Raw genomic sequence first — 26,020 nt, forward strand, 5'->3', positions numbered from 1 at the left:
GGAAGACTGGGTGCTTCAAAATATCGGTAATGGACTAGAGCCTTTCACCACTCAAAGCCCAGCCCAGCTCATACAGAACTGGGTAGGCCTTCCGAGTTTGTGAAGTTTCCATTCAGGGCTTTGCAAACTTGCTGCTGCTGCTGAACAGAGGCCTAGGGCTGCGTGGGCTCAGCCTCTGCTGCTCTGATGTTAAAGCAGCACACAGGGACACTGCCCTTCAGCTAACCAGTTCGACCCTCCAGCGTTCGTATCCCTGGCCCCTGATCCCACCTCTCACATCCTCCCTGGTACCGGCACCATCACACATAGTGCGCAGAGAGCAAGAGAAGGACTTGTTGATTCACATGAACTCCGATGTCCCTGCTGTCCTTCAGGGCTACCGCTCCATGGGGCCCCAGACTCCAGAAATTTAGCTTTCACATGGTGAAGCCTTTTTAATTTCAATTTAGAGTGATAATGGTATGCTTTCATGTTTCTTAACTGGGAAGATACTCGTTGTTAATATGAACCTGCCTGGCTCCACAGGTAGTCAGGAACAATGATTTCAGAGATGCAAACTACTTGTTTGTGGCAGCAGGCTCTCAGCAGAACTGTTTTGCAGGACAACACAGGCTTCCGCCACAGCGCACTGAAAAGCATGGCTTCGGCGGCTTCTTTTTCTTTCGAGATGCCTCTCATTTTCCCCCCACCCTACATAGCACAGGGTGCGAGCTGGGGGTCAGCGCCGAGCCGAGGCGTGCCGTGCCGAGCAGAGCCAACCCGAGCCGAGGGCACAGCCCCCCGCTTCTACCCAGCACGGCGTCCCCCAGCTGTCGGAGCCGGCCGGCGATTGGCGGCCGAGTCTCCCGCACTGCCCGGGGCAGGGCGTAGCCGGAGCCAGCACCCGCACTGCCCGAGCAGCCCAGCGGGGCCAGCACCTGCTCTCGTCGCAGGCAGCAAGGCAACCATACCGAGCCGAGCCGAGCCGAGCCGTGCCGTGCCGTGCCGTGCCGTGCCGAGGCAGCAGCGGGCCGGGGCGGCCCCTCCCGGACCAGTACTGGCAGGCCGCTGCACCTCTCCGGGGCGCTCTGAGGTGTTAGGCCGACCTCGGCCCCGCCTTCGCCGGGAGCCGCTCGGAGCAATTCCCACGGCAACCCAGGCTCGACCCCCTTCCCAAACCCCGCCTCCCCTCCCCGCCGTTCCCGCCCAGCGGCCGCTGCCGGTCGGAAACAGTCTGTGTGTAAACTCGACGTGTCCGGAAAGGTGTTCGCCGCTCCCCACTTCGCTCCGCGCCCTGCCGCGGGGCGCGCCCGCCAAGCGCGATGCTGGACCCTTCCTCCAGCGAGGAGGAGTCCGATGAGCTGCTGGAAGAGGAGCGGCGGGACGTGCTGGTGGCGGCGGGTGGCAGCTCCCAGCGCTCGCTGCCGCCGCCGCCCCGGGACTCCCGGAGCAGGGAGGCTGGCGCGGCGCGGGCGGCCAGCCCCAGCCCCTCGGTGCTGAGCGAGGGCCGGGAAGAGCAGGAGCGCCTGCAGCGAGAGGAGCGGGAGAAGCGGCTCCGTCTGCAGCTCTACGTGTTCATCGCGAGGTGCATCGCGCACCCCTTTAACGCCAAGCAGCCCACTGACATGGCCCGCCGGCAGCAGAAGGTGAGCCCCGCAGCCTGCGCTACCCGCGTCGGGCCGTCCCGCGCCCTCCGCCCCAGGAGGCTGCTGCCGCCGCCGCTCTCTGGCCCGCAACAGGTTGGGGCGGGCTCTGTGGCCCGGCGGGGCAGGGTTAGAGCGGGCGCTGCAAAGCTCGGTGTGAGCGCGGCTTCAGCGGACCAGCCCGGTCAGCGAGAAACCCCTCAGTGAGCAGGGTAAAGTCTGTTAAGTTTTAGAGCCGCGCTGAAAGCCATCATGCCGAGGAGATGGGAGCGCGGAGCGCGGGCGGCGGGGCCGTTCTGCAGGGGAAAAGATACTCGGCTGCTCTGCGCTGCGAGCTGGATGGAGTTAAACCTCCGGGAGGTGCCTCCCGCAAGTCGCGCTATCACCATCTGTGCCCAACTTCAGCCAATTCTGCCTTGAAAAAGAGGTGAACAAGAAAAGTAGTTTGTTTCAGCAATTATTAAGTGAGGTCTTTGTACAGGGAAACAGTTATCATGCTGAGAGTGGCCGCCTGGTGAAGGTTGACCAGAATTGTTCTCCGCATCTAGTGCACCAGAGACAAGCTCTTGAGAATTGGCTGGTCTGTGATAGGGTTTTGTGCTGTGACAGTACTTATGCTCTGTTACTTCCCAGCGATTGAATAGATAGAATACTTAAAGTTTTGAAACAAGGTGCTCTATTTCCAGAAAAGCACTGAAAAGCTTAGTTCTTGAAAGGTTTGCTCTAAAAAACTTGCACAGCTGTTTGGTTTTGGTGGGGGGTTGTTTTGTTTTTGTTGTTTTTTTTTTGTTGTTGATATTTTACTTTCAGTTCTATAAAACAAGCAAACCCAAATCAAATCAGAGAAGAAACTAAAAAAAACCCTTCCACATCACTTTCCAGAGGGATAGTGAAAGTGCACAAAAAGGGATTCCTGGCTTTTTATGAACTTGACTTTTTATGATCTTAGTACTTTCATATCTCTAAGGCTTTGTAAAATTCAGTACTGAATGTTTTGGTGTAGCTGAATTATGCCTGTTATAGATACTTTGTGCTTAGTGCGTTCTCTGACAAGTTAACATGGTGGTAAAAATAACATTATTTCTGGAAGAACATTTTGGTTTTTAAGTGTTAGGTACTTAAACTGTGAAGCCTGTATGAAGACATCTTGTAAGCAGGAAGCCAAAGGAAATCTGGGAAAATGAGAATTTTTACCACCGCACCGAGGACTCTCCACTCCAAACCAGTCATAGAAATGACATTGTAAAGGGATGTCTTTAGGTCATCTCAGTGTGACTGCCCCCTGGACAAAGCCAAAGGCGATCTCATGTAGTGCTGACATCAGTCTAGGCTCAAGCAGGAGGCTCAGAAGCCTCCAGAGGTGAGATCCCACAGTCCCATCTGTGCATTGCCCTCCTCTTGATGAAATTTTCCTCATTAGCTTCCAAGTTGTGGCCATCAGCTGCAGCAGGTACTGAACATTTTATAAGTTCTCACTGATCTTGGTCACTAAGTATAGGAACTGTGCTTTAAACATAGCTACAGTACAAATTACTTTTATTAGTAAGATGTATGAAAAGAGATTACTGATGTGCAGCAAATACAGAAATACAACAGTTATGAATTTAACATATGAGCAATGCACAGGCTGATTGGCAGAATTTACTTGATACCTAAAATTAGCTGTTACTCTTGCTAATTACTGTTTTTAAGTGAACTCTGACTTTTGGTTTAGCTGCTATATGTAGAAAGAGATTTTTGCCATGTTTAGGAGTTTAGCTGCTGGACAAGGGTAATTCGTCCTTTTTTGCTCATCAGGAACTAGTTTAAATAAGACATAACAAAAAATAGTTATTTCTGTGAGTTTCATTTCTGCGTAGAAGTAATGAAATGCACATAAACATCCTTTCTCTTTATTTGGCAGTTTGATATATTACCCAGTGAATTGCTGAATAGAGAGTAGCAGAACTGGTCCTGAGTTTAAAGAGTTCAGAAAACCTGCTTTGATAGCTCAGGATCGCTGAGAACCACATGAAGGAGCCCTCTTTTCTGCTCTGATTTTTGCACTCTTTGCTGCGCAGCAGCCCTGTGTCAGCCTCAGGAGTGAGAGTATAACCACCTTTCTTGCACTGTGTCCTGTAGCAAGACACTTCTGGATGTGTGATAGCTGGACTAAAGTTCCATAGGGTAAAAATCTGTCTTATTTCCTGAATGACTTCTCTTATTGCCAAGATACAAACAGATTGTGGGCTGTCCCTTAAATTCCTGCTCTTTTTTTGCTTCACATCTTGAGTGATGTGACTGGCTGTCCATTACGAGCTGGACTGATATTCCTTTCCTGTGCTGCTTAACTTGAGCCATTAACTACTGTATGCCTTGTCCATCATCATCAGATAATGATCCAAGGTATGGTTTCAAACCTGAACCTACGATGTTTTGTGGTTCCAGCTCCCAGCCCAGTTTGCCTGTCTGTGTTTGTGCACTCTTCATAAAGCTTTTGCACTAGCAGTCCTTCTGATAACCTAAGAATAGTATCCACCCTGCTTGAGAGCAGAAGTAATTTGTTCTTTCTGCTAGTTCATTTGGCATATTGCTGAGCAAATATTGCAGAATGCAGTTCACTGCTTTTTTTAATGTGGAACATATTATCTAGTAAGAGAATGAGATGGAATTCATATATCAAATATCCTCAATTGCATTGTAATATCAGTAAGAAAATGGTTTATAATATGGCTGGCTTCTTTATGTTCTTGCTTCAGTATCAGATTAAAATGTACTGTATGGTATCTTGAAACTATCATACTTAATGGACTGGGCTATACTAATTAACGTAAAGAATTTTAAATGCAGGCAGTGTTTCATTCCACTGTTGTCCTTTCTTCTCACTAAGTAAAATTAGCTCATCTTTACTGTGGTAGATAAAATTAATTAAAAAAAAAAAAAGACATCAGACTTTAAGAAAAAAAAGAGCTATCGTAATTCACCAGAGTCTATCAACCCTGCTAACTTGTTTTTAATGCCAAATTCAATGTAATTTAGCCCAGGCTTTGCTGAAACGCATACTTCTGTAATTTGGCTGAATTCCTTTTTTAAATCTGCAGGATATGTGGTAGAAATACTCTTTTTTTTTTTTTTTTTATTTTATCTTTTATTTAACTCTTCAGAGTTAGTTGGTGACCTAATATTGCATCCTTCCTTACTCTGGTTGTTGGGAGGTTTGTGGTGGAGGAGGAAGAATAAGCCAATATTGTCGATGTGAAATTGAAGCACGGCATGATTTATCAAGGTGGGGTAGCAGGTCCTGACAAAGAGTAGAATTCTACAGAGTAGAATTAATAAGTACTTCATAGCATATTTTCAGTATTTTTTTTATGGACATTTGGTCACATATTTTCCAACCTTTTAGAGAAATATTAATGCATCAGTGCATTACCTCTCATGCTTTTATCAAGTAAGTTTTGTCTGTCCGTGGTTTAAAGAGACTTTGTCTCTTTCTTGTAATTTCTCCTTTTTTTTTTTTCATGAGTCCTCTGGAACATACTTCACATCTCTTTGTTTCTAGCCCAACAAAAGACAAGAAGAGCTAATTAATCCCATTCCTCTTCCTTCTTCTCTCTTACTTCAGCCACACTGAATCTCAAACCAGCAGGTTGAATTTGTCCATAAAATGGGATTTAGGTAGTGAAAAGGAATGCATTCCCTGTGTAACTGTCTTTCATTAAGGGAAAGCATGTGAATGTAGAGAGTCAGTGATTAGATGATGACCCTGGTAGCTGTGGGTTATACTAATCAGTTGTGTACTTGTATGTACATACTTGGTTTTACTCAGGGAGTGTGTGCCAATTCCAGGTTCTGTATCTGGGAGATTAATCAGAGTTGAAGTTCCCAAAGAAGGAAGAGACCGTGAAATGCTACAATTGACTAACAACAACAACGAAAGAAAGTTTGCCAGTGTTTTTCTTCCTCAACATTCTAAAATTTACTGTAGTAATCAAGTTGTCACAGAGAAACCCAGGACTGGGGGAGAGGAAACACTCCTACACTAATCAAGGTTTCATAGCACGTGAAGCTTAGTGTATCGAAGCTGATCATTCAGGTCTTGCTTTCATAGGTGGTAAGTAGCAGAGCTAAGTAATTGAGCTGACTGTTTAGAAATCCTAGCTAAATGAGTTCACTTCTGAAGTACATGATGGCCTGTTTTTCTGCCATCTCTTCCATCCACCTGCTCAATTGTGAGCAGATAAAGGCCAGTGACTTCTAGTTAATTCTCAAAAGTAGGGGTGGTAATAATCAGTAATTTATTTTCATGTGAACTCTGTGAGGTTGTTCTTTCGTGTTTCTTGGACTTTGCCTGTAAAGAATAGGTTTGTAATGGTACATGTACACTAAATAACTTTACCAGGAAAATGTTGGGTACAGGGATAGACTTCATTCTCATGATCACAGTTTTCCTCTCAATGTCTTTATTTCTTCTACGCCAAACCCTATTTATCCTTGCTTTCGAGCTGGGCATGTGTGTTTACTTTTTATTGTCTGAGCTTTTCTGGGGAAAGAAGAAATGTCTTTTAGCTTCTGAGACTCCTTTATAAGACGCTGTTTTCCTCCACTGTTAAGGTAGCAAGGAGAGTACATCTGAAGTTGTTGTTGCCTGAAACTGCAGAAACGTTTCAGAGGAAGAGCTTAGCTGGAAAACATCTGAAAATGCTTCTGAAGAGCTTTCCAGGAACATATCTTCCATTCCTACCTTCAAAGTTTCGTTTACAAATTTCAATTTTCATTTTTTTTTTTTTGGTGAAGTGCTTCAGAAAGTCATTTTAAATCAAATTCATTTGCCTCTTTGTTTTTCCTCATTGCAAACACCTTGATAACAACTTGTCATGATGCTCAAAGCTGCATGTAGTTTGTTTTCAGTCAAGTGAGTATAGGGTATTTTGGCAAATCCTGTCAAAGCCTGTTAACATGGTGGCCTACACAGCTGTATACATGTTGAGACAAGATTATTTGCAAATAGGTCTTATTACCCCAGTCAGAACTTGTTCTCTGGGGAAGAAGTTGTTCTTGCCTGCACTAGGGAAGTTGCTCATGACGGCAATTGAGTCTACCATGGCTGAAGAAATTCTGAAGGCTGATGAGAGCAGAGCCTTCAACTTCTCTCCAGTGCTGCTCCAGACATGACAATCCATCAGAGTCCTGTTTTAATCTTAAATTCTTCTGCTGCCTCACCAGCTCAGCATTGATCAGCATGTCTTGGCCAACAGCCAGTACTGGGAAAAGGAGGCTTTGATAAACCACTACGTAATGAAGTGGACATGGAGGGAGAGCCTGCAAACCTAGTTTACTATGCTGAGAAATTGATCAGTCTCCTCTGCTTGCTTGTTCTGTTTTCCCTATTTTACCTATACTTGCCTTTGAAATCTGGTTAGTTTTTAAATTATTATTTGTGGGGACTTTTTTTTTTTTTTTTCTGAATTAGTGACCTAGTGTTTGTTTCTGTCACCCATGCAATATGATGAGTACATGAACTCCGTTGGCAAATACCCTATTAAAAGTGCTTGAGGAATACTATTTACTAGTTTTTTCTACAGGGGAGGTGAAAGAAAGAGAGTTTGAAGGATCAGTTGACTGTCACTATCACTCCTGAAACAGTACAGGGGAATTTCCTGGCTTGCCTGCCTTGCATTTCTCACCCTTTGCAGGCAGTTGTTATTCTGACATTGTAATTTGTGTATCTGAACAGTATGCTTCTTATCAGATTAGTTTTTTTCTCTTTCTGGCTTTCTGTAATTTCATTTTAATATTGGTGAGTATTGTCCCGAAGTTGCTTTTGGTGTATATTGTTTTCATGTTTTAATGTAACTCTGCATTTGTGTTCTACTTTCCTCTTATCCTTGTTTCTTTTTTTTTGTGTATAGGTGTCTCCTAGTTTGCTAGCTGTCTTTGTCTCCTGCTGCTTCTCTTTTATTTCTATGCTTGCTAGAACTGGAAAGCTAATAGCCCAGGGAAAAAACTTGCTGGGGTGATGTGTGCTCTTCTGGGAAAGTGCTTGGCTCTGCCTCCCCTCAGCTGGTTGAGGGATGTGTACTGGGGGGGGCTAGTCTTTCTTCCTTGACCCTGGTCCTGTATTAAATTGTACTGATCCCCAGTTAGTATATTGCCTCTGTCTGAACTGGGTGCCAGCCTCTGAGGTTTTTTAACTTTTTAATCTTCAAGTCTCTTTTCATATAGTTTTTTTCTTTTGGCACAGTGGCTGCAAAGATGCCTCTTGTATTTCTTTCCAACTTACTCTTTCTTGCTGCCTGCTGATGGCTGCGGCATGCACACGTCTGGTAGTCAGGATTCTCCTTGTTTTCTAGCTGTTGCCATTCAGGAGGGGAGGCAGGGAGAGGAACAACATCTGCTGAACTGCTCCCTTTGCCTAGTGCCTATCTCTAATGCCCATCTCTAATGCCCGCTTCTGCCTAGAAGTTTTGGCACCAAATCGAAAGCAGCCCAGTTCTTGCGTGGTACAGCTGATTCCCCCAGGTTTTGGAATAGCAGCTGTGAAAAGGCAGTTTTCAGTTTGTTGCTGTGTGGGGGAAACTGAGCAGCAGGAGAGACAGAGTGTTTGCATGTGAGTACCAGGCTGCATCAGCTTAGTTTTGTGTTTCGAAGGTTGTTTTCACAGCCTTAACTGTTGAAGGCTTCTAATTTTTTGCTTTAAATTCTCTAGAAGTTGATGGTACTTGCCCAAAAGAATTTATTTTGTATTTGTTTTGCAGCAAGGAGATAAAGCGTACACTTCTCTTCAAGCATGATTACTTGTGTGCGTAAGTTTAAGAATGTTCTTGAGTGTTTTTCCTGTCAAGAAGGAAAAAGGCATTAATTGCCAGCATCATGAAGAATGAGCAGAGCTACATTACCTGGTGAAGTAAAATTAGAGGAAAAGGATTGTACAAGAATTGTTCTCCAGCTCTGTTTCCATTTTTCTCTCATGCATTAATTATTAATTTATGTTCGATTATCTTGACTGTGGGGTTTTGGAAATAGAGGCAACAGCTTCTGTTTAATGAAAGTGCCAGAGGGGTACTCTGAGTGATAGTATAGACACACAAGAAAAAATCCTTGGGATAGTACTTTGAGTAGACTTTCTTGGGCCGCAGACAAGGATGTGGAAGAAAGAGCTAACTACAGATAGTGTATAAATGAGCTCTCCAAAGAGATAATGTAAATCTACAAAGATTAGAGGAGAAATGGCAATTGGTGATGGAGAGTTTCATGGACTGAGTTGAAAGTGTTGGGAAAGTATGTGGCACTGAATTAATTTTGGAGTAGAGGAGCTGTCCAGCAAGGACAAATTAAGGGGAATGAATTTGTAGCAGAGAGATCTACTGGTCATGAGAGTTATGCTTTTCAGTGTGAAATAGAAATGAAGGTGGAATGTCTTGGGGATAAGAGTTTTCGAGAAAGATATTGGGTTAGGAAAAAAGAGATAAGGATTAAGCTGGAAAAAGTGAAATAGTCTTAATATCTATTTCAGTGTAATACAGAATAACAAGGGCCAAGAGTTGGTGAGTACCTTGGTGCTCAAAAGTTGGAATCCATGGAAATCAGAGTGATAGGATAGAGTGCACTGGGGGAAACAATGTTTTCATGGTCACAGATTTTTTTTTCTGCATTTTGTATGTTTAGATTTTTCTTAGAGTGAATTCATGAGTTTTCTTTAAAAAAAAATAAAAAAATATCCACCTCCAGGCAGTCTGTGCCAAATATTTGTCTTGCTGGCTTCTGTTGGGGAGCATCCCTGCTTTCCTCCTATTGCTCATACATTCCTTCATTTATTTCTAAATTATATATCCTGAGGTCTTGTAGCAAGGTACTGGTGCCTGTTTCTTGTTCAGAAGAGTTCTACGAATGTTTCACCATTCCAACTGTTTAATACATCAAATATGCATTAGTGTTAAAATATTAATATTGACCTTTTTATTATTTTGCTCTCTTTATGGATGGAGCATAAGCAAAGAAAGTAAATAAAGAACTGCTTTATTGGTGTGGAGCTGATACTAAATCATCTTAGCAATCAGTTCCCCTCTGATTCTCTCTTCTTTCCAACAGTATCATTAAAAGGCAGAGGATTTTTCAGTCTCAAACTAGTGGGGTGTCGTGGTTTAAGTCCAGTCAGTAACTCTGAACCACGGAGTCGCTCTCTCACTCCCTCCCCCCCCCTTCCTCCCCTCCACTCCTGGAGGGCTGGAGAGGAGATTTGAAAGAATGTAACTCCCATGGGTTGAGACAAGAAAACTTCAGTAACTAAGGTATAACACAAACCACTGCTGCTACCACCAATAATAATAACGATAAGGGAAATAACAAGGGAAGAGAACACAGCCACTCACCACCCGCTGACCGATACTCAGCCTGACTGAGCAGTGATCTAACCCTTCTGGGTAACTTCCCCCAGTTTATATGGTGGGCATGATGTGCTGTGGTATGGAATACCTCTTTGGTTAGTCTGGGTCAGGTGTCCTGTCTCTGCTTCCTCCCAGCTTCCCTTCTTCCCTGGCAGAGCATGAGACTCACAAAGTCCTTGGTCAGAGTAAACATTACTGAGCAGCAGCTAAAAACATTGGTGTTATCAGCGCTGTTCCCAGGCTGAAAGCCAAAACCACAGCACTGCACCAGCTACTAAGAAGGAGAAAAATGACTGCTACTGCTGAACCCAGGACAGGGGACTGAAGAGCAACAAATGCCAGTTATTATTTGGAGATAGAATTTAACAAACTCCATTTTTCTGGTAGTCTTCAATTTGCAGAGCTAGAGTATTTGCCTGAATGGACACGTAGATCCAGCTTGTGATGACATAATACCAGATGCAATATGATTGTCATAACTACATATGTGCTACAAGTGGTGGCGGTTCTGATCATACTGTTATTTGGTTGTGAAACAATTAGAAGCATTTTAGCTTAAATATTCTGCGATACGGATTCTACTGATCTCATCTATATGGTTTTGGGTTCTTTTCAGCATGCTTTGGCTCCCACATTCAATTACTTTAAAAACATCAGTTGAGATTTTTAAGGCCAATTTTCAACATTGTCTTTCTCTACCATCCAACTTTTTAGGTACCCTTACTTAATGTTTCCAGGCCTTTTAATGTGATAATAAATGTTAGACAATGACTGTGTAAGTTTTGTGTATATAAGCCTTCTGGTTTACTGCTTGGAATATAAAAAATAAAACATCCCATAAAGGTAATACGAGAATGGAGATCTGGCAGCCTGAGGATATATAGATATATTTTGCTTCTGTGTTGCTGGAAAGGAAATAAACTAGCAATGTAATTCTTAACCATGTAATCTGATGGTGATCTGCTGAATCTGCAGACCGGTCACCACTAGTATCAGAGTATGTGAATAGTTTTGTGCAGGGCTCTCACTCAGACACTGTAGGATGAGTAGTACTTTATGGGACTGCTGTTACTGTGAGATGAAGAGTTGTTCCTTCCCTCTTTGCCCTGACATCCCACAGGCTGGGGTGGGCAATTTTTTAGACTCTTTATTTTGTAAATTGCAAGGAAGGACAGAGGTATACTGCAGACAGGGCTGGGTATTTGCTTGGCTCTTCCTCAAAGTTGCATTGGAGCAACTGTATTACAACAGTCTGCTACTTCAATACAACTTGTTATCTGTAGACTGAAAGCATCATGTAAGAATTAGAAGTATTAATTATTTAAAATAGCAACAAAATAATTCATATGTTTTATGTGTTGTGGGTATTTGGACTCTAACAGATACTAGCACGTTAATTTGCTAACTACAGTTGTTAGTGAGCACTTGGTCTGGAATGGCCTTCCAGAGATCACAGAGCTATGATAAAATGATTAAACTGAAAGCCTCCATATATATGACCCTCTTGCTGTATTACAAGCTGTATCTGTTACAGGTGAACTTAAGCAGAGCAATGCACAAGGGAAGGAGACTGTACAGGTTGGCAGAGTTCTTTCTGTATTGTAGAAATCTGTTTCCAAGCCTCACCGCTGTATTTTGCTAATCCATGCCTGATGGTGTTGGACTGATGTGCCATGGCCATTGCTACTGTCCAGTAGCTGCAGAAACGTGATCTGCAGAGATATTTGAGACACTTCTTAAAAGTAATACCATCCCCAAAGTCAACATAGTTAATCAGTGACAACGTCGTCATCTGCGTCACCATTTTAACTTGCATCAGGAATGTGCTTTGAAGTCACCCTCCTTGTCCCACTTGCAGAATTCTGTCTTGGGCTGCATGAATATGACTGTGTGTGGGCAAAGGGAAACCGGAAGTTTCATTCTGGGAACACGTTCAGTCCATGCAACCAGAGTGAGGTAGAGCCTCCTGAAATGCACTTAGGGTGGGTGTTAGGCCCTCAGTGTGAACTATTTTACTGTTCAGATGCACTTTTCTGGTGTCACACTGATCCAGCATAGACAAGACTTCAGAGAGAGTCAGAAGGATTTAAAATACAGCAACTAACACAGAGTCAAGAGAGATGGAACCTAAATGAGATAAATAGCACAATAGGGCAGTCTTCTTTCTGAACCAGTAAAGCAGGGCAGAATATGCAATGCAAACAAAAACAGCTGAAGGAACAAAGCAATAGTCTTGCATGTCTGAAGTTAATTAGGGGCAATGAGCTGCCCCTAATTACTAAAAGTGTGGGATCCTCAGCAAAGTTGGCTGGGATACTAATTAAAATAACTGATTATAAGAAATAGAATGAATAATTAATGACTGAGAAATCATTTTCAAGAGTATCTTCAGACAGCAAATAAAGTGCCCTTGGAAAATATTGTGACACCCTGAGCCATCTACTGAATCTAATCCCATAGACAGACCTGAGCTGATTCGCAATAGGTTGCACTTTCTAGTGCTGAGATAGGAATTAATGGGGGCAGAATCACAGATGGAATAGGAATAGTATTTTCATTTTAATATCAAATGCTCTCTTCAGTTTTGTTTTTGTTTTTGTTTTAAATGTATGACTTCAATAGAACCTGGTTATGAAATATGCTGGCATGTTGTATTTTTTTTTTTAGTCGTTGTCCTTGCAGTAGTCTGCTGCTCATACAGCTGAGTGAGGTCTTTAATGCTTGAAGGGGCCTTCGGGTAGCATCCTCTCTGTGTTGATTGGTAGCATGTGTATGTGTCGCAACTGTTGGTTGTCAAATGTATGGGCCACCAAATGGACTGTGATTTCTTTTTTTTTTGCGTTCTTGAAAACCAGCAATCTGAAAATTACAGCTGACAGAACAAAAATGGAAAGTTTAAAGATATATCTTCCTCACAAAAAATCCCAAACCAAAACAAACCCAACCACCATCTGGCCTGATGAATGATTTTATTTATATTTTTGTTTATCCTAAGCAGTTCTTTAAAGGGGTTAATTAGGGTCAAGTTTTTTCCCAGCACCTGTTTGGGTGTTCCTGCCTAAGTGTTCACTCCTTCATTGAAATGAAACTTGAAATGTTTTAAATAGCCCTGGTCCTCAATTACTTTGACTTGTTTATAGAAACTTCGATTAGGAATAAATAGTCATAAATGCTTGGAATCACCGAATCCCAATTGTAATTTCCTGTAATGCTTCTAGGCATCTGCTGGATGTGCTGGGGGGCACACATGGGAGCAACCAAGAGGGACTTGGGTGCCTTTAACTGATTAAGCTGTGAAACCTCCCCGCTGCTGTGTGATGTCCCTCCAGACAGGCATTATGTTTATTTCTCACTGATCGATCTGTAATCATTGCAGTGAGTCCCCCTTTATGCAGGATTCATGTACACAGAGGGAGCAGACCAGAACTGAAATATCTGTATGCTCCATGGTGTCTTTTAGTTGTTCTGGGCATCAATAAATTGATCAGAATCTCCTTGGTCCCGTAAGGTTGTGTGTTGTAAGAAATTGCTCAGTATCTCTTTGTTTCTTTAAGGTTGTGTGTTGTAACTCTGAATGTATTCATGTGCTGGAAGAGGGGAAACAATCGACTCGTGTGTACTTGAAGTGAGACCACGCTGTGCTACTGAGGCAGGGTGTCCTGCTGCTGGGGGCATATCCCCACTTCCCTGCATGCTGTGTATGGTTGTAATAGGACAGGGAGAGAGGATGTGTGTATGCATGAGAGAGGCAGGGGGAAACAGCTATGGATACTGATATGAGGGGAGTAGAATGAGTGCTCCACAGAATGTTATGGACTAACCTGTTTTAAAGAGGTTGCACGTTGAGTGTAAAATACGGAATACAAGTTACTTAATACTGCTACTTTTTCAAAAACATCCCCTTTGTTGTAAAAATTATAAATTGCCATTTATTTTCTTTAAAAATAACTGACACCCACTATCTCCCTCCCTGCTCCCTGAACCAAACCAGCACCCCAAACCCTGCAGATGTGCATTTCTGCCTTGGTTCACTGTGGTAGCAACTTCTTGTAAAATGAAACTCCTAAACCTGATAAGGAAGCAAAGATGCTTCTATGGCTTCTATTAACGGTAGAGGTTTTCATTTTTATTAATATGGAACTTTCACAATTGATCTGATTCCTTAGGGCTAGCTTAGAGTGTGTCCTGCTGAAATCAGTGCACTGAATTTCTACTTTGCTGTTTCTGCTTTTTAACTTTTATAGGTGTAAGACTTAAATATCTGATTTGATTTTGTATTCTAGGATGGACTGATAACTTTGTTGCAGAAACTTGCGCTGGATTGAAACATAGCATATGTGTTCTCAGTGTGAGGGATAATTTATTTTCCTAATTTGGTTCAATTTGGATTTTTTTTTTTTTTTTGTACACATTGGAGAAAAAGAATTAGTTCCAACAGGAAAGCGACTGTTCTGATTGTGTGGATAATAAAAATACAAGAAAAAAAGAAAAAATCCTACTCCCCTGCACTGCACGACTGAGCCTATAGCTCTTACCTTTCTCTCATTCTGACTTCTATGAGGCTACAGAGCAACTAGTAAAGCTGTCATAAGGGCAAAAGAAGTTTTTCTTCATATCAGTGATCAGAATCACACTGCCTCAGTGCTGATAAAATAAATGGAGTAATGCATACTGATTATAATAGCTGGGGTGATATGGAGACTGAGAGATTGAGTGAAGAGGTGTGAGATGTTGAAGCTCTGAGCAATAGCGATGGTCAGTGATGCAAATCCATTTCAATCTATAATGCTGGAGAGCCTGGAAAATGAACAGGATTGCATAATAACATCCAAAGAAGATAAGTAGCCTCTAACCAGTTCTTTCAAAAAGGGTGAAGGATTCGGAGTGAGAAACCAGATTGTTTTGTCAGCGGAGTGAACTCATCCCTGGGCGGTTTGTGCATTTCATGTTTAAGACAGGTGTCAGGTAATATTTATTCACTGCAGTCATTCATATGAGTAAGTGAAAAAACAATAGAGTTTAGGGTATTATCAAAATATAAAACAGTATCAAAATGCTTGCTAATTTTAAGGCTAATAATTTTAAGCCCAATAAACCATTGAAATTTGGTTTTTTTTCTAAAGCAGATAAATAAATTTGTGGAATCAATGCAGAAGAGTGAGAAAGATCAGAAGAGTCTAAAATAATACAGCTTTAAAGAGGGGATGGCTGAGGTAGGGACACAGTTTCTCATGCAATAGTTTCTAAGGAGTTTTGTGTACGTGTTTGCAAGTTGTGTGCCTATACCTTAGTAACCCAAAATAAGGCCTTTTTTTTTCTGAAAGGTGACACAAATGGGACATCTGTAGGTTTTCCCTCAATAGTTTTTGTGTTAAACCAGGTATTTTATCCACCTGCAATTCAGAAGATTCTTTCTGAATCACAAAATATTTACTAGGGAATATCACCAGTACTGCCAGACAGCTCTGCTACAGTTTGTGCCTTTAGTGCTACCTTGTGCTTTACTTCTTACCAAACGTGTAGTAAGCTGGGGTAAGAAAGCTACTGTGTCTTGGGTACATGTGAACGAAATTCCTGTTTTGCAGTAGGATGGAAATTTTGTCGTGGGAAATTGTTGTAAAGCTGATGAATGTCTTCAACACACAAACAAGTTACTGTGTATCGTAGCATTACACCAAACGGGAGGGGACTTACTGCTTTGAAGCGGTCTCATTTCCAAAGGGGAGACCTGTTGTCTCTTCTATAAGCAGGTAAAACTGGTAGTGGGTACCCCCCCTGTTTTTCATTACTGTCATAGTTGTGAGATTTTGTATTTGCAGTTTGTTTTATACCCACTTGCTGTTCTGTCAGCTCTGCCCTTCAGTTGAAATAACAGTTTTTCCTTCCTGAAGGATTCAACAGACGATGGTGTCTCATTCTGCTGTATGAAACAACCCAAGCTCTGAACCCTCCCTCAGGTAGTAGTCTCTCCTCTGATTATCCTAACGGCCTTTCTTAGTAGGTTCTGTAGCTGGAATTAAAGCGCCCTCCTCATGCCATCTTTCATGTTAGTACAGTGCCTGCGATGTGCTGAGGCAGCACATCTGAGCCTTCAGCTCAGGGCAGCCAAGAGCAGAAATCTTGCACAAGTTCTCGAGGGTCCTGGCCTGAAGTATGGGAATTTCACCCCGTTTCTTGTTACCGCAGCTCACATGCTGGCTGTGTTTTCTGGTACAGTTTTCTTACCCACCTTGTGTGCTAGTGCATCTTAGCCTCGAATTTCAGTATCAGTCTTCAAAATCACAAGATTACAATGACATGTTCCTGTTCTCTCTGTGAAAACAAGTATGGAAATACTGCATTTATGTTTAATTTGCAGGAACAACCCTCCAGAACTTTGCTACCTTTCTAGAGGTCTGCTTTTCCTCCTTTAACACTTTGCTTCATGTTTTAATCGATTTTCCCCCCACACTTTGTGCAGCTGCTTAACTGTTGTCTTGATAACATCTACAGCATCCTTCTAGCCCAAGCAAGAATTAAAAGCAAATGTGTTGCCTGATTTTGTCATCTTTTAAATACTTCTGGCATATCTGTGACTTTGTATGACTAATCCTTCCCGTTCTGGGTCAGGTGTTGCCCCATTATCCTGATTCCAACCTTATTTTTACAGCCTTCTCCTGAGGAGTCTATGCTGCTCTGAATATAGAGACCTGCTGCCCTCCTTTGGGGAGGAGGTTTCTTTGGGTGATGCTTGACAACCTTAAGATTCTTCTCCTGAAAAATCTCCCCACTGCCTCATTCTGGTCTCTCAACTCTTCAGTCTAGATGGCTTAATTGACTAACTCCTCCTAATTCCTTGATGTAGAGAATAAATCACCACTTCTCAGTTTCCAGGCTAAAAAGATCTTTCTGACAAAATACAAACTGCTGAGACCAGATTCATGTTCAATAACCATGCATATCAGCAAGCTCTCAAAATTATTAAGTGCCTCAGTGATAAGGATCAAAGACCGTTCAGAGGCACAATTCGTATGCATTCAGTTGCAGCATTGCTGTGTGCCTTCATTTTATTTGTTTTTAGCCCAACTGCTGTCAAAAGTCCTGAGTTCCAGGTTGTCCAATAAGCTTCTAGAAAGGCTGTTTCTGGCATTCTGCCTTGGCCACATTTGGCATGCTGTAGAGCAGAGTTTAAGAAACATCTGTTGGATCAAGCTTTTCACTGACCACGAGAGGTTAAATGATCAGGACATACTGATTTCTCTACAGGATGCGTCTAGACTTGTGAATTTTTACTATAGCTTTGCATATGACTTGAATGCTAGTAGCAGACAACATGTGTAACAGGGCAGTTATACTGCAGCATTTTGGAGTTAACTCTCCTAAAATATTATGCAGCATACTTGAGACAGTGTTTTTGTTTTCAAACCCAGTGACATACATATACATTGTTTTTCTGTGTGACAAAAGACACGGATTCGTGCTTCCTCCCTGACTTCCTTTGACACCACAACTTTGTAGTTGAATAGACCACAGCAATGATCGACTTCTGGGTCTACCTCATCTTTTATCCTGCCTGTAGAGCTATCAATCATTTAGGTGTCTCCCAAGATTGGAAAGTTGAAGGAGCCTTGGCCTGTCTGCCTTGCTTCTACTCAGCATTTCTAAGTTATTACAATTTTTGGAAAAGCTGGTACAAAGAACATACTGAGAATTATTCTTAAGGTCAGTCATTGTTTCTGTACTTCTTGGGAACAGCGCTCAGTGCTTGTGCTAGTGACTGAGTGAATTGCTTTGAAACTCTGCTACTTGTTCCTGTGAGATTTACTTGCACAAAGCTGAGCAAATCTCATTCACCACAACTCCACTTCTCACACTCCTCAACTATACTGGATTTTACAGAACAATATGTGTGTCTTTTCTTTTGGTTCAGGATGGCACGCTCTGGTCCTTTACTCCAGAAGGATAAAAAACTTTAAAAAGGAAAAAATAGGCATCTTGTCAAATTAACTCTTGGTAAAAGAGTGCAGAACTGGGAGCTGGAGAAAGTAATAAACTCAATCACTTCCTCTGGAAGCTCTGACTTTTGTATGCTTTGGTCCTTCGTTGTTATGCCCTCTGTGCAAAACACGACATATAGCTAAATGTTGGTCCTCTGCTGTCACTTTGCAAATAATAGAAATATTGGAAGTTAATTTTTATCTGAAGTTTAAAAAGGAAATTGCATCTCCAGAATGGCAGCCCTCCTCCCCCCACTTCACTCTGCAATAGCTGTGCAAGAGTGTCAGCTCTGTTCCTCTGGCATGTTCCTAATGACCATGCCTTTTTTTCTCTTTTTCCATGACAGTGGGAGAGATGGAGATCAAGAATCCTGTTCTGTTGCTTTTGGTTAGATACATAAATTACCAGCACAGTGTGTACTGAAATCTTCTTAAGCAGCTTTTGTGGGATAAAAGATAAGACTTTACTCCTGACTTAAACAAGAAAGGCCTGTGTGAACATCTAAAGATCAGTCACTCAGCCCCTGCTGGTGATCTGAGAGGGAAGGGTACTTGATAATTGTATGTGACAAGGCTAGCCCAGTTTATTTTTTCCAAAAATGAATTGTTGCTGTGAGAAAAATTCCCTGGAAAGCAAATGAATATTATATAAAAACCACAACAAACCAAATCTCAACCTCTAGATTATGCAGTGATATGGGGAGGAAAAAAAATACAGGTTTTCCAATCCTACTAGTTTGAGAAAGCCTTTGGTGTCACCTCAGGTGCTGAGGGGTTGACTGGGTACCTCACCCCAGTTAACTCATCAGAAGTTTAGAAAGACACCTGGAGACGCTGTTTTCTTCCTACAGTTTTATTGCCCATTCATAAGCAGAAAGCTACAGCTATCTCCTAAATTTGTAAAACCACCTGCAAAGAATTTAGTGGTGAGTTTATTTTGAGGTAAGGTAGTGTTTTTCCTTCCATGTAAACCTAAACGAAAGATCTGTGGAATAGAAAATAAACCCTGAACATAAACTGCAGCCTATCAGTGAGTTCTCACTGGATTAAAATGAGTCCTGAAGCTGTTTGGAGGAGAAAGCTGTGCCTTCCTCCCAGTGTTTAAATATGATGGAAGGAAAGACACTGTCACTCATGCACCTGAGAAGGAGGGCTATTGGTTGTTTTTTCTTGGCCATAGACTGGTGTTTGACAGGGCACGTTCACTGGGCAGTGAAGCATATTAACCTACCAATGGGGGATTTTGTCCTTGCTGCCTGCACCTTTGTATTCCTGCTCCATGGTGCCAAGGTGAGATGCCAGTCTCTTTCCCCAGGCTCCCTGGTAGCCCTCTCTATCAGCTGGAGGGATTGCTTTTTAAATGCAGACCTGTAGTGGTCCGTGTTTGAAAGTGTCTTTATTCTCCCTTGTGTTTGGATTTTACAGTTTTAGTTCTACTCCAGTAATTCCCCGTTGGCTCGTGTGTGTTAGGCTTGTCTTTGAGCGCAATGGCTGTCAGTAGGGAAGGCTGGGAGGCTTTCAGCTGACTTCCTTTCATTGTTTCCTTCAAGCATCTGATGTTATCTCATCTGCCTTTGTGCTATTAAATATGTGTGCTGTCCTGGAATCACTTAACCTCCTCCCGTCACGTGTCTGCAATGCCCTGCTCAGATCCTGGCTTTTAGGGAACATGAGCAAGTCAACTTCTTTTGTTTCAGTGGGATTTTGCACAGGTAGATGCTCTGTGAATATATTGTGAAGTTGTAACTAAGCATTCACAGAGTAAAAGACTTTTTTCTCCTTTTCTTTTTCCTTTTTTTTTTCTCTCCTTTTTTTTCTGTCTAAGAAGGGAACAAAACATGGCCACACTGCTGAGCTCTAATTACAGTAGCTTCAGAGAGACCTGCCTGACTTGCCTTTTGAGCTTTGCGCTGTGTCAGGTAGGTTTTGATCAAATGCATTCCTGCCAGCATTCAGTCCTTAGCATTCAGTCTAAGTTAGTCACCAGTGAATTATGGTCTGTGATATGGTCCAGGTCCCATTGCTCTAGTTCTTTTTCTCTTTATTGATTTCCATTCTCGTTTTCATTATTGCCCTGGTCTCTCACTGCATGCTTCCTGCTGCTTTTATTTTATAGCTTTTTAGAATGAATATCCATGAGTCACAATTTGAAATAAAATGCTAATAATGACATAATGTGATACTTTGAAATAAACATTTTTGAGATTGTTTCTTAAGCTTTTTAAGTGGTGAACTTTGAGAAAAATCATACCACTGTGCAATGATAGGGTAGTGGGGAAAACAAAAAGGGCTGGTAAACTCTAGCGTTTTAATTTAAATACCTCATTCTTGAAAAGGTTTGTCAGCATCTGGCAGAGTGAGAAAATTGTCTTGGCTATTTCCTTTAAGCAGAAATCAAGTAATTAAATCATAACTGGTGCAGAATTTAAAATATAATTGTATGCTTTTTCCTAATCTACGTAGATCTTAAAAATGGTTAAATACTGTTGTGTCCCCTTCCCCTTTGGTTCCTGTCCCCATCAGTGTGCAATCTTCAAATGTCAGCTCCTCTTAGTTGTCCAGAGGAACATGGTATAACATGGTATAACATAACATGGTATGGCTGTTGAGCCAGCCATTGTAGTAAACTAGGTAAGTAAGTAAGAGTATGGACTATTACAATACTCAAAGCTTGATAGTTTTTCACTGTTGGATCTACATTTCTGGGTTTGTCTCTGGACAGAGATTTCCCTGCTCCCTTTATTTTGGTTTGCTTTTCCCTGGAAGTGGTATTTTAAAGAGGTAGTGATGGAAGTGGGGGACATTTCTGGTAAAAATTTTGACCCTTAAGTGTTGTGGTTGAAGGAAATCAGCAAATCTGGAATGCTGTGAGATACTGTAAAAGACACCTATGAGCTAAATATAAGAAGTAAAGGAAAACAGATAGAAACTGTAAAACGCTGGCATGTGAGTTCCTGCGTGGTCCCTGGTAGTAATCAGAATGAGAAGTTTTGGAGGCAAGTACAAGATGATGATACACTAGTTGTCTCTATTTTCAGGGAGATGTATGGAATGTACTTTCTTAACTGTCCCTGCAAGAGAGGAGTGAGGTAGTCAGAAAAGGGGACAGGTTGGAAGTGCCTCAGGTTTGTGTAGAGGTTCAGATATCCTTTTCTAGAAAGTTAGTGAAACTGCTAGCCTGCTTGCTCTGCAGGCAAAAAGCCCTCTTGAGACTTGAAGGTTAGTTACAGCTCTCCTGTCCCACTGTAGCGGGTGGCTGGGGGAAAAGCTCCAAGACCACAAAGATTGATAAGATGATTAAGGGGCTGGAGCATCTCTCTTACGAGGAGAGATGGTGGGAGTTGACCCTGATTAGTCTGGAGAAGACTGAGGGGGAATCTCATTAATGCAGATAAATATCTCAAAGGCTGGTGCCAGGAGGATGGTGCCAGACTCTTTTCAGTGGTGCCCAGTGACAGGACAAGGAGCAATAGCCATAAAATAAAACACAAGAAGTTTCACCTCAACATGAGGAAGAACTTTTATGTGGGTAGAGCATTGAACAGGCTGCCCAGAGAGGTTCTGGAGTCTCCCTTTCTGGAGACACTGAAAACCTGCCTGAACACGTTCCTGTGTAACCTGCTGTAGGTGGCCCTGCCTTGGCAGGGGGGTTGGACTGGATGATCTCCAAAGGTTCCTTCCAACCCTGATGATTATGTGATTCTGTGCATGAAGTGCCTGCACATCTCCCATTTGGGGTGACTGAATGAGGAGCAGGTTGAGTGTTAGCAGAGGAGTCAATACATGGTGTAAGGACAGGCAGATGAAAGGGCAAATAGTTTGTCCTGGAGGAGGCAACCTGGGTTTTCCCTTACTGGTAGTGATGGACACCCCTGCTTGAATGTTTGACATAGGAGAAAACTGCAGGAGGGTTAGTAAAGGCAAATTGTCAGATAGATAGGTTTTTTTGGCATGATTGTTCAGAACTCAGTATATTTTTGTTTTGGCTGCCACTGTGTTTCCTAGTAACTTATGTTTTTTTCAAAAATGAATTTAATTGATTTTACCTGTTTTGACAGTGGTGCCTTTGAAGGTCAGACATGCATAAAAAAACCCACTTCAAACTGTCCATATTTTTTTGCTCTTCTACTTTGAAGATACTAATTTAGTCAAATTAATAGGAATTACAAAACTGTTGGTGGGTGGTAGCCTGCTGTTTATGACTTTAAAGATAAAATTCAATACTAGAGAAGGGACAAGTGAAAGAATTGGATAAATTAAACACTGGTATCAAAGTTTATTAGTTGTCTGAGGCAAATCTGTCATTATTTGACTTTAAAATGCCTGTTGAACTAATGTAGATCTCAGCAAGTACTAATTGGCTAGTGATGTAAGAGCAGTGGGGTAACCTGGAAGTAATGAAAAGACTTCAGTGTTGTTTGAGTGAGGTGATAGCACTATAAATGGGAATACCGCACTGAAAATGACATATATGACAGTATGGTGTTTCTTTCAGTGTCCTGTCGAGAAACAGGTATTCTTTCTGACTTCTGTCAGAAAAGGACAGGGCTGCGGATTTATCCTCATAACATGTTTTTGCGAATCTGCCTTAGAGGGAATTATTAATTTTCACTAGGTTTATCTCTCTTGAAAGAACAGTAATGTACCGTTCTTATGTTTGTACAAGATTTCTGCATAGAGAAGAAAAATTCTTGGTTTTGAATCAGGTGCCTTGTGGTGAGTGTGAATTTATTCTTAAACGTGACTCTGGGACTTCATTGTATAGAAGCAACATGGTGATTTTTAAATTATTTTGTAGCAGTTGTTCATAGGAGCAATATGATGTGGCTAAATATGCCTGAAAGTCCTGCATCTGGTTGTTAGAGGTTAGGAATTTAGGCTGAACATGCATTGTTTCCATAGCTCTGCAGGGCAGCAGGAATGGAGATCCAATACTGGAGAAAAAATCCCTTGTCAAAAGATGACATGATGTTTACAGAAGGCTCACAGAATCTTGGTTTCTTTTCTTATTTTCCCACTGTTTGATACTGTTTATGATGAAATAATAAAATACTGTTATGAAAACCTCCAATTTTTGGCTTACACAGCATATATTTTTCTAAAGAGAGGCATTGGTCCTTAAGTGTTACTCCTCTTAACTGTGGATTTTCTACATGTTGTAGGTTACTGTGGCTGTTGTGGCAATGCTGCTGTCTTGTCATGATGCCAGAAACATCTGGTATTTTGGGGTAATAAAATATCCCACTTTCAGAGTATCTTGTAACCGGTGATGTGCATCAAGATGGAAACTGAAAGATGTATTTGTGTTAGCCTTTTTGGTGACTGAACAATACTTGTGTCCTTCATTCTATGAATGAATCTATGTTCCTGCACTGCAACTACCTTTCATATGTTTTAGAAATAAAATAATAGAATATAACAATTATTGTAAAATTACAGAATAGTTCATACAGTAGGATTATTTCTCTCATTTGGGACATGAAGAGACTTTATTACTTCTCAAGTGATATAATGTTGAAGTAGGAGATATTGTCATGGATTTAAATAGTGATTCAGAAATGATTTAGCTAGTTTTAGTGTTTTTATTTAACTGGAGAGATCATTTTGCTCATGCAAGAAGAAAAGCTTGGGAAGGGGACAGATTCAGATTGTAAATCTGTCTGGACTCCCATTTAGATAGTGGTGATCTGGTCAGTGGAGGCTAGTGTGTGTCAGTTCATTCATTAGGTCACCTACTCATCTGGGCCATTTTTAAGGCATCTGCTGTAGACTGAGAAGACTTGTTATGTTTTTCACTTGGCTATGTTGAACACCTCCAGTTGTGAAGACTGTGACCTCTCTGTTCAGGGGCTTGACTACTTTTGTGGGGAGAAAAAACACAAACTAAAAATCTGTAGGTCTAGAGAAGAACTTCCCATGGTGAGTTCTGTCAGCTGGACACAGACCATTTCCTATAATAGATAAAATAGAATAAGTATATTTGATTAAGAAGTATGATTATTTTTTTGTAGCTTGTCTTGTGTTTAATGTTGATAATTACCTGTCCCAGTTAGGTTTTTTTCCCCTATAGCTCTTATACCCTCTGTAAGTTGTTCTGTTGCATTTGAAGAAAAGAGCAGTTGTGGTTTTAATGTGATACCAAACTATATGAAACCTTATTTAGCAAAACACATTTACATTTTTTAATCCACAGTTATTTGATAATTCTTTTCCCCTGAAAACCAACCATATTCTGTAGCAAATACCTGATGAATTTAGAGTCTTTTTTTGGAGTGATGTTTGTCTATCATTTGCTTGTTCTGTGTTGGTTGTCTGCCTATCCCTGTTTTCAGGGCTTTAGAAAACACCATTTTGAAAGAAGTAATCTATTATGATGAGTTTCCCTTCTTTCTGTCTCCTGCTGGATTGAGTATTTCTAGAGTAGATACTTCTCCCTAAAAACATCTGTCTGTAGAGAAGTGGCTACCAGAGTGCTGCTGCTTTAGCTTTCGCATTAAGTATTAGTCTGTCCAGCTGTTAACTTTATGAAGTCAGATTTTAGGAGATGATACTGCTTGTTCTACCCAATTCATTCTCTTGAGAAACAGAATCTCATTCTTCATACAGTTTGTTTGCTTTCTGCTTTCTCAGGAGTATTAATCTGATTTTCGTTCTTGTGAGAGAAAATCCTTTCAAGGTAGCTTGCTGCCTCTGAAACCTTTTACAATAACCTCATGCTACAGCTCCTATTGCTTTGCAATATGCTTTTGTATGTATGTCTTTAAAATAAGAACAGAAACTCTACCTCTTTTTTGCAGGTTTTAAAAGCAAACTTCATTGGAATGTGGTCTCTTGAAACTTAAACTTGTAAGTTTCAAGTTGTGTTTCAAAGGAAGACATAATGCCTTTATGAGAACACTTTGCTTCCCTGCAAGCTTTGACTTCTTGTACATCAGAGGTGATACCTTGGGGAATCAGCATTTCATTCAGAGAAACAGACGTGCAGATTAAATTGAATTCTAACATCAAGAAAGATCGTGATGTGGGATTTCTGTATTTCAGTAATGACAGAGCAGAATTATCCTAAAAAACTTTACTAATTTCTAATAATTTTCTGGTTTGGTTTGTTTTCAGCTGGCTAGCTTGTAAAGCTAGGCTGGATTACTAAGGAGTTTTGAAATGTTATGAAAGACATCTGTAAAAGTGATTTTTAATGAGTGTACCGAAGATGTATATGAAGTAACAAAAAAAGATGAAAACTGAAATACAAGATTAAGTAATGTGCTGCCTTCAGAGAACAGGAGCAAGATCTGCCAAGACCCAGGCACTAGGTTTAAATCTCTCCCTCCTTGGTTTGGTTTTGTTTTGTTTTTTTTTTTTCTCTCAGCCTCTGGTTGGCTTCTGTTTAGTTGGAACATGCACTAGAGAAGTTAAAGCAGTGACCCTGCCAGAGCACGTTCGCAGCCTGGTGCTCTGGGATTAGAGCTGCCTCCCATTTCTTACGGGTGGAAAGTCAGACTTCAGCTATGGGAGGGCTAAGTTATAGCTCACTTTGCTTGAACTCGTGCTTGTAAGAACAGTCTGCCTTCATCACAGGTTTGCAGTTACTCAGAGAAGACTCTTACAAAGTGGGAACAAGAGGCCGTGGGCATAATGTAGCATTTCTGTTGATTTCTCTTTCTTTTCCTGCAAATTTTCTGTTGAAGTGTAACATCCATCTAAGATCTGGCACTCAAGAATTCCTGAGAGCTCTCCCATCAGTGTTGTCACTTGTTTCTCAAGGGTAGAGGTGCTTTCGATGTGCTGTCTAGTAGTCTGCTGTGTAAACTCTTGGCTATGAAAGAGTTCACTTAAGTAAGGGATAGAGAAGAATAAGCTGTTTCAGAGGGATAAACAAAGGTGTTGTGGAGATGTAGTAATTTGAATAATTACTGCTTCTGACACAGTGGCCTACAGCACTTCAGACGTTGTTAAAAGCTTATGTGTGACTTAAAGCATAAGAAAAAAACGGCATCATAATAGCTAAATTAATATTTATTAGAGTGCAGGCTCACATCAGACCTGAATGCTCCTGAAA

The 26,020-nt window shown here is 41.5% G+C and overlaps 1 protein-coding gene across 11 annotated transcripts in view; it reads left to right on the forward strand.

Annotated features, from left to right (window-relative positions):
- The first annotated feature begins 1,178 nt into the window (after positions 1 to 1,178).
- Positions 1,179 to 26,020, forward strand: part of CADPS2 (calcium dependent secretion activator 2) — a 308,797-nt gene continuing 283,955 nt past the window's right edge. For 9 of the 11 annotated variants that reach the window (XM_061467595.1, XM_061467600.1, XM_061467599.1 and 6 more), the window contains exon 1: positions 1,179 to 1,625. In XM_061467595.1, the coding sequence (XP_061323579.1) occupies positions 1,302 to 1,625 (324 nt within the window). In that variant the 5' untranslated portion in view covers positions 1,179 to 1,301. The remainder of the gene's footprint in view (positions 1,626 to 26,020) is intronic. The other 2 variants (XM_061467596.1, XM_061467602.1) reach the window with 1 other exon arrangement.

This window comes from Pezoporus flaviventris, unplaced genomic scaffold (assembly GCF_033815535.1).
Source record: "Pezoporus flaviventris isolate CSIRO_AGI_PZ_B2104156 unplaced genomic scaffold, CSIRO_AGI_Pfla_v1 ptg000045l, whole genome shotgun sequence".
In the NCBI taxonomy this organism is placed as follows: Eukaryota; Metazoa; Chordata; class Aves; order Psittaciformes; family Psittacidae; genus Pezoporus; species Pezoporus flaviventris.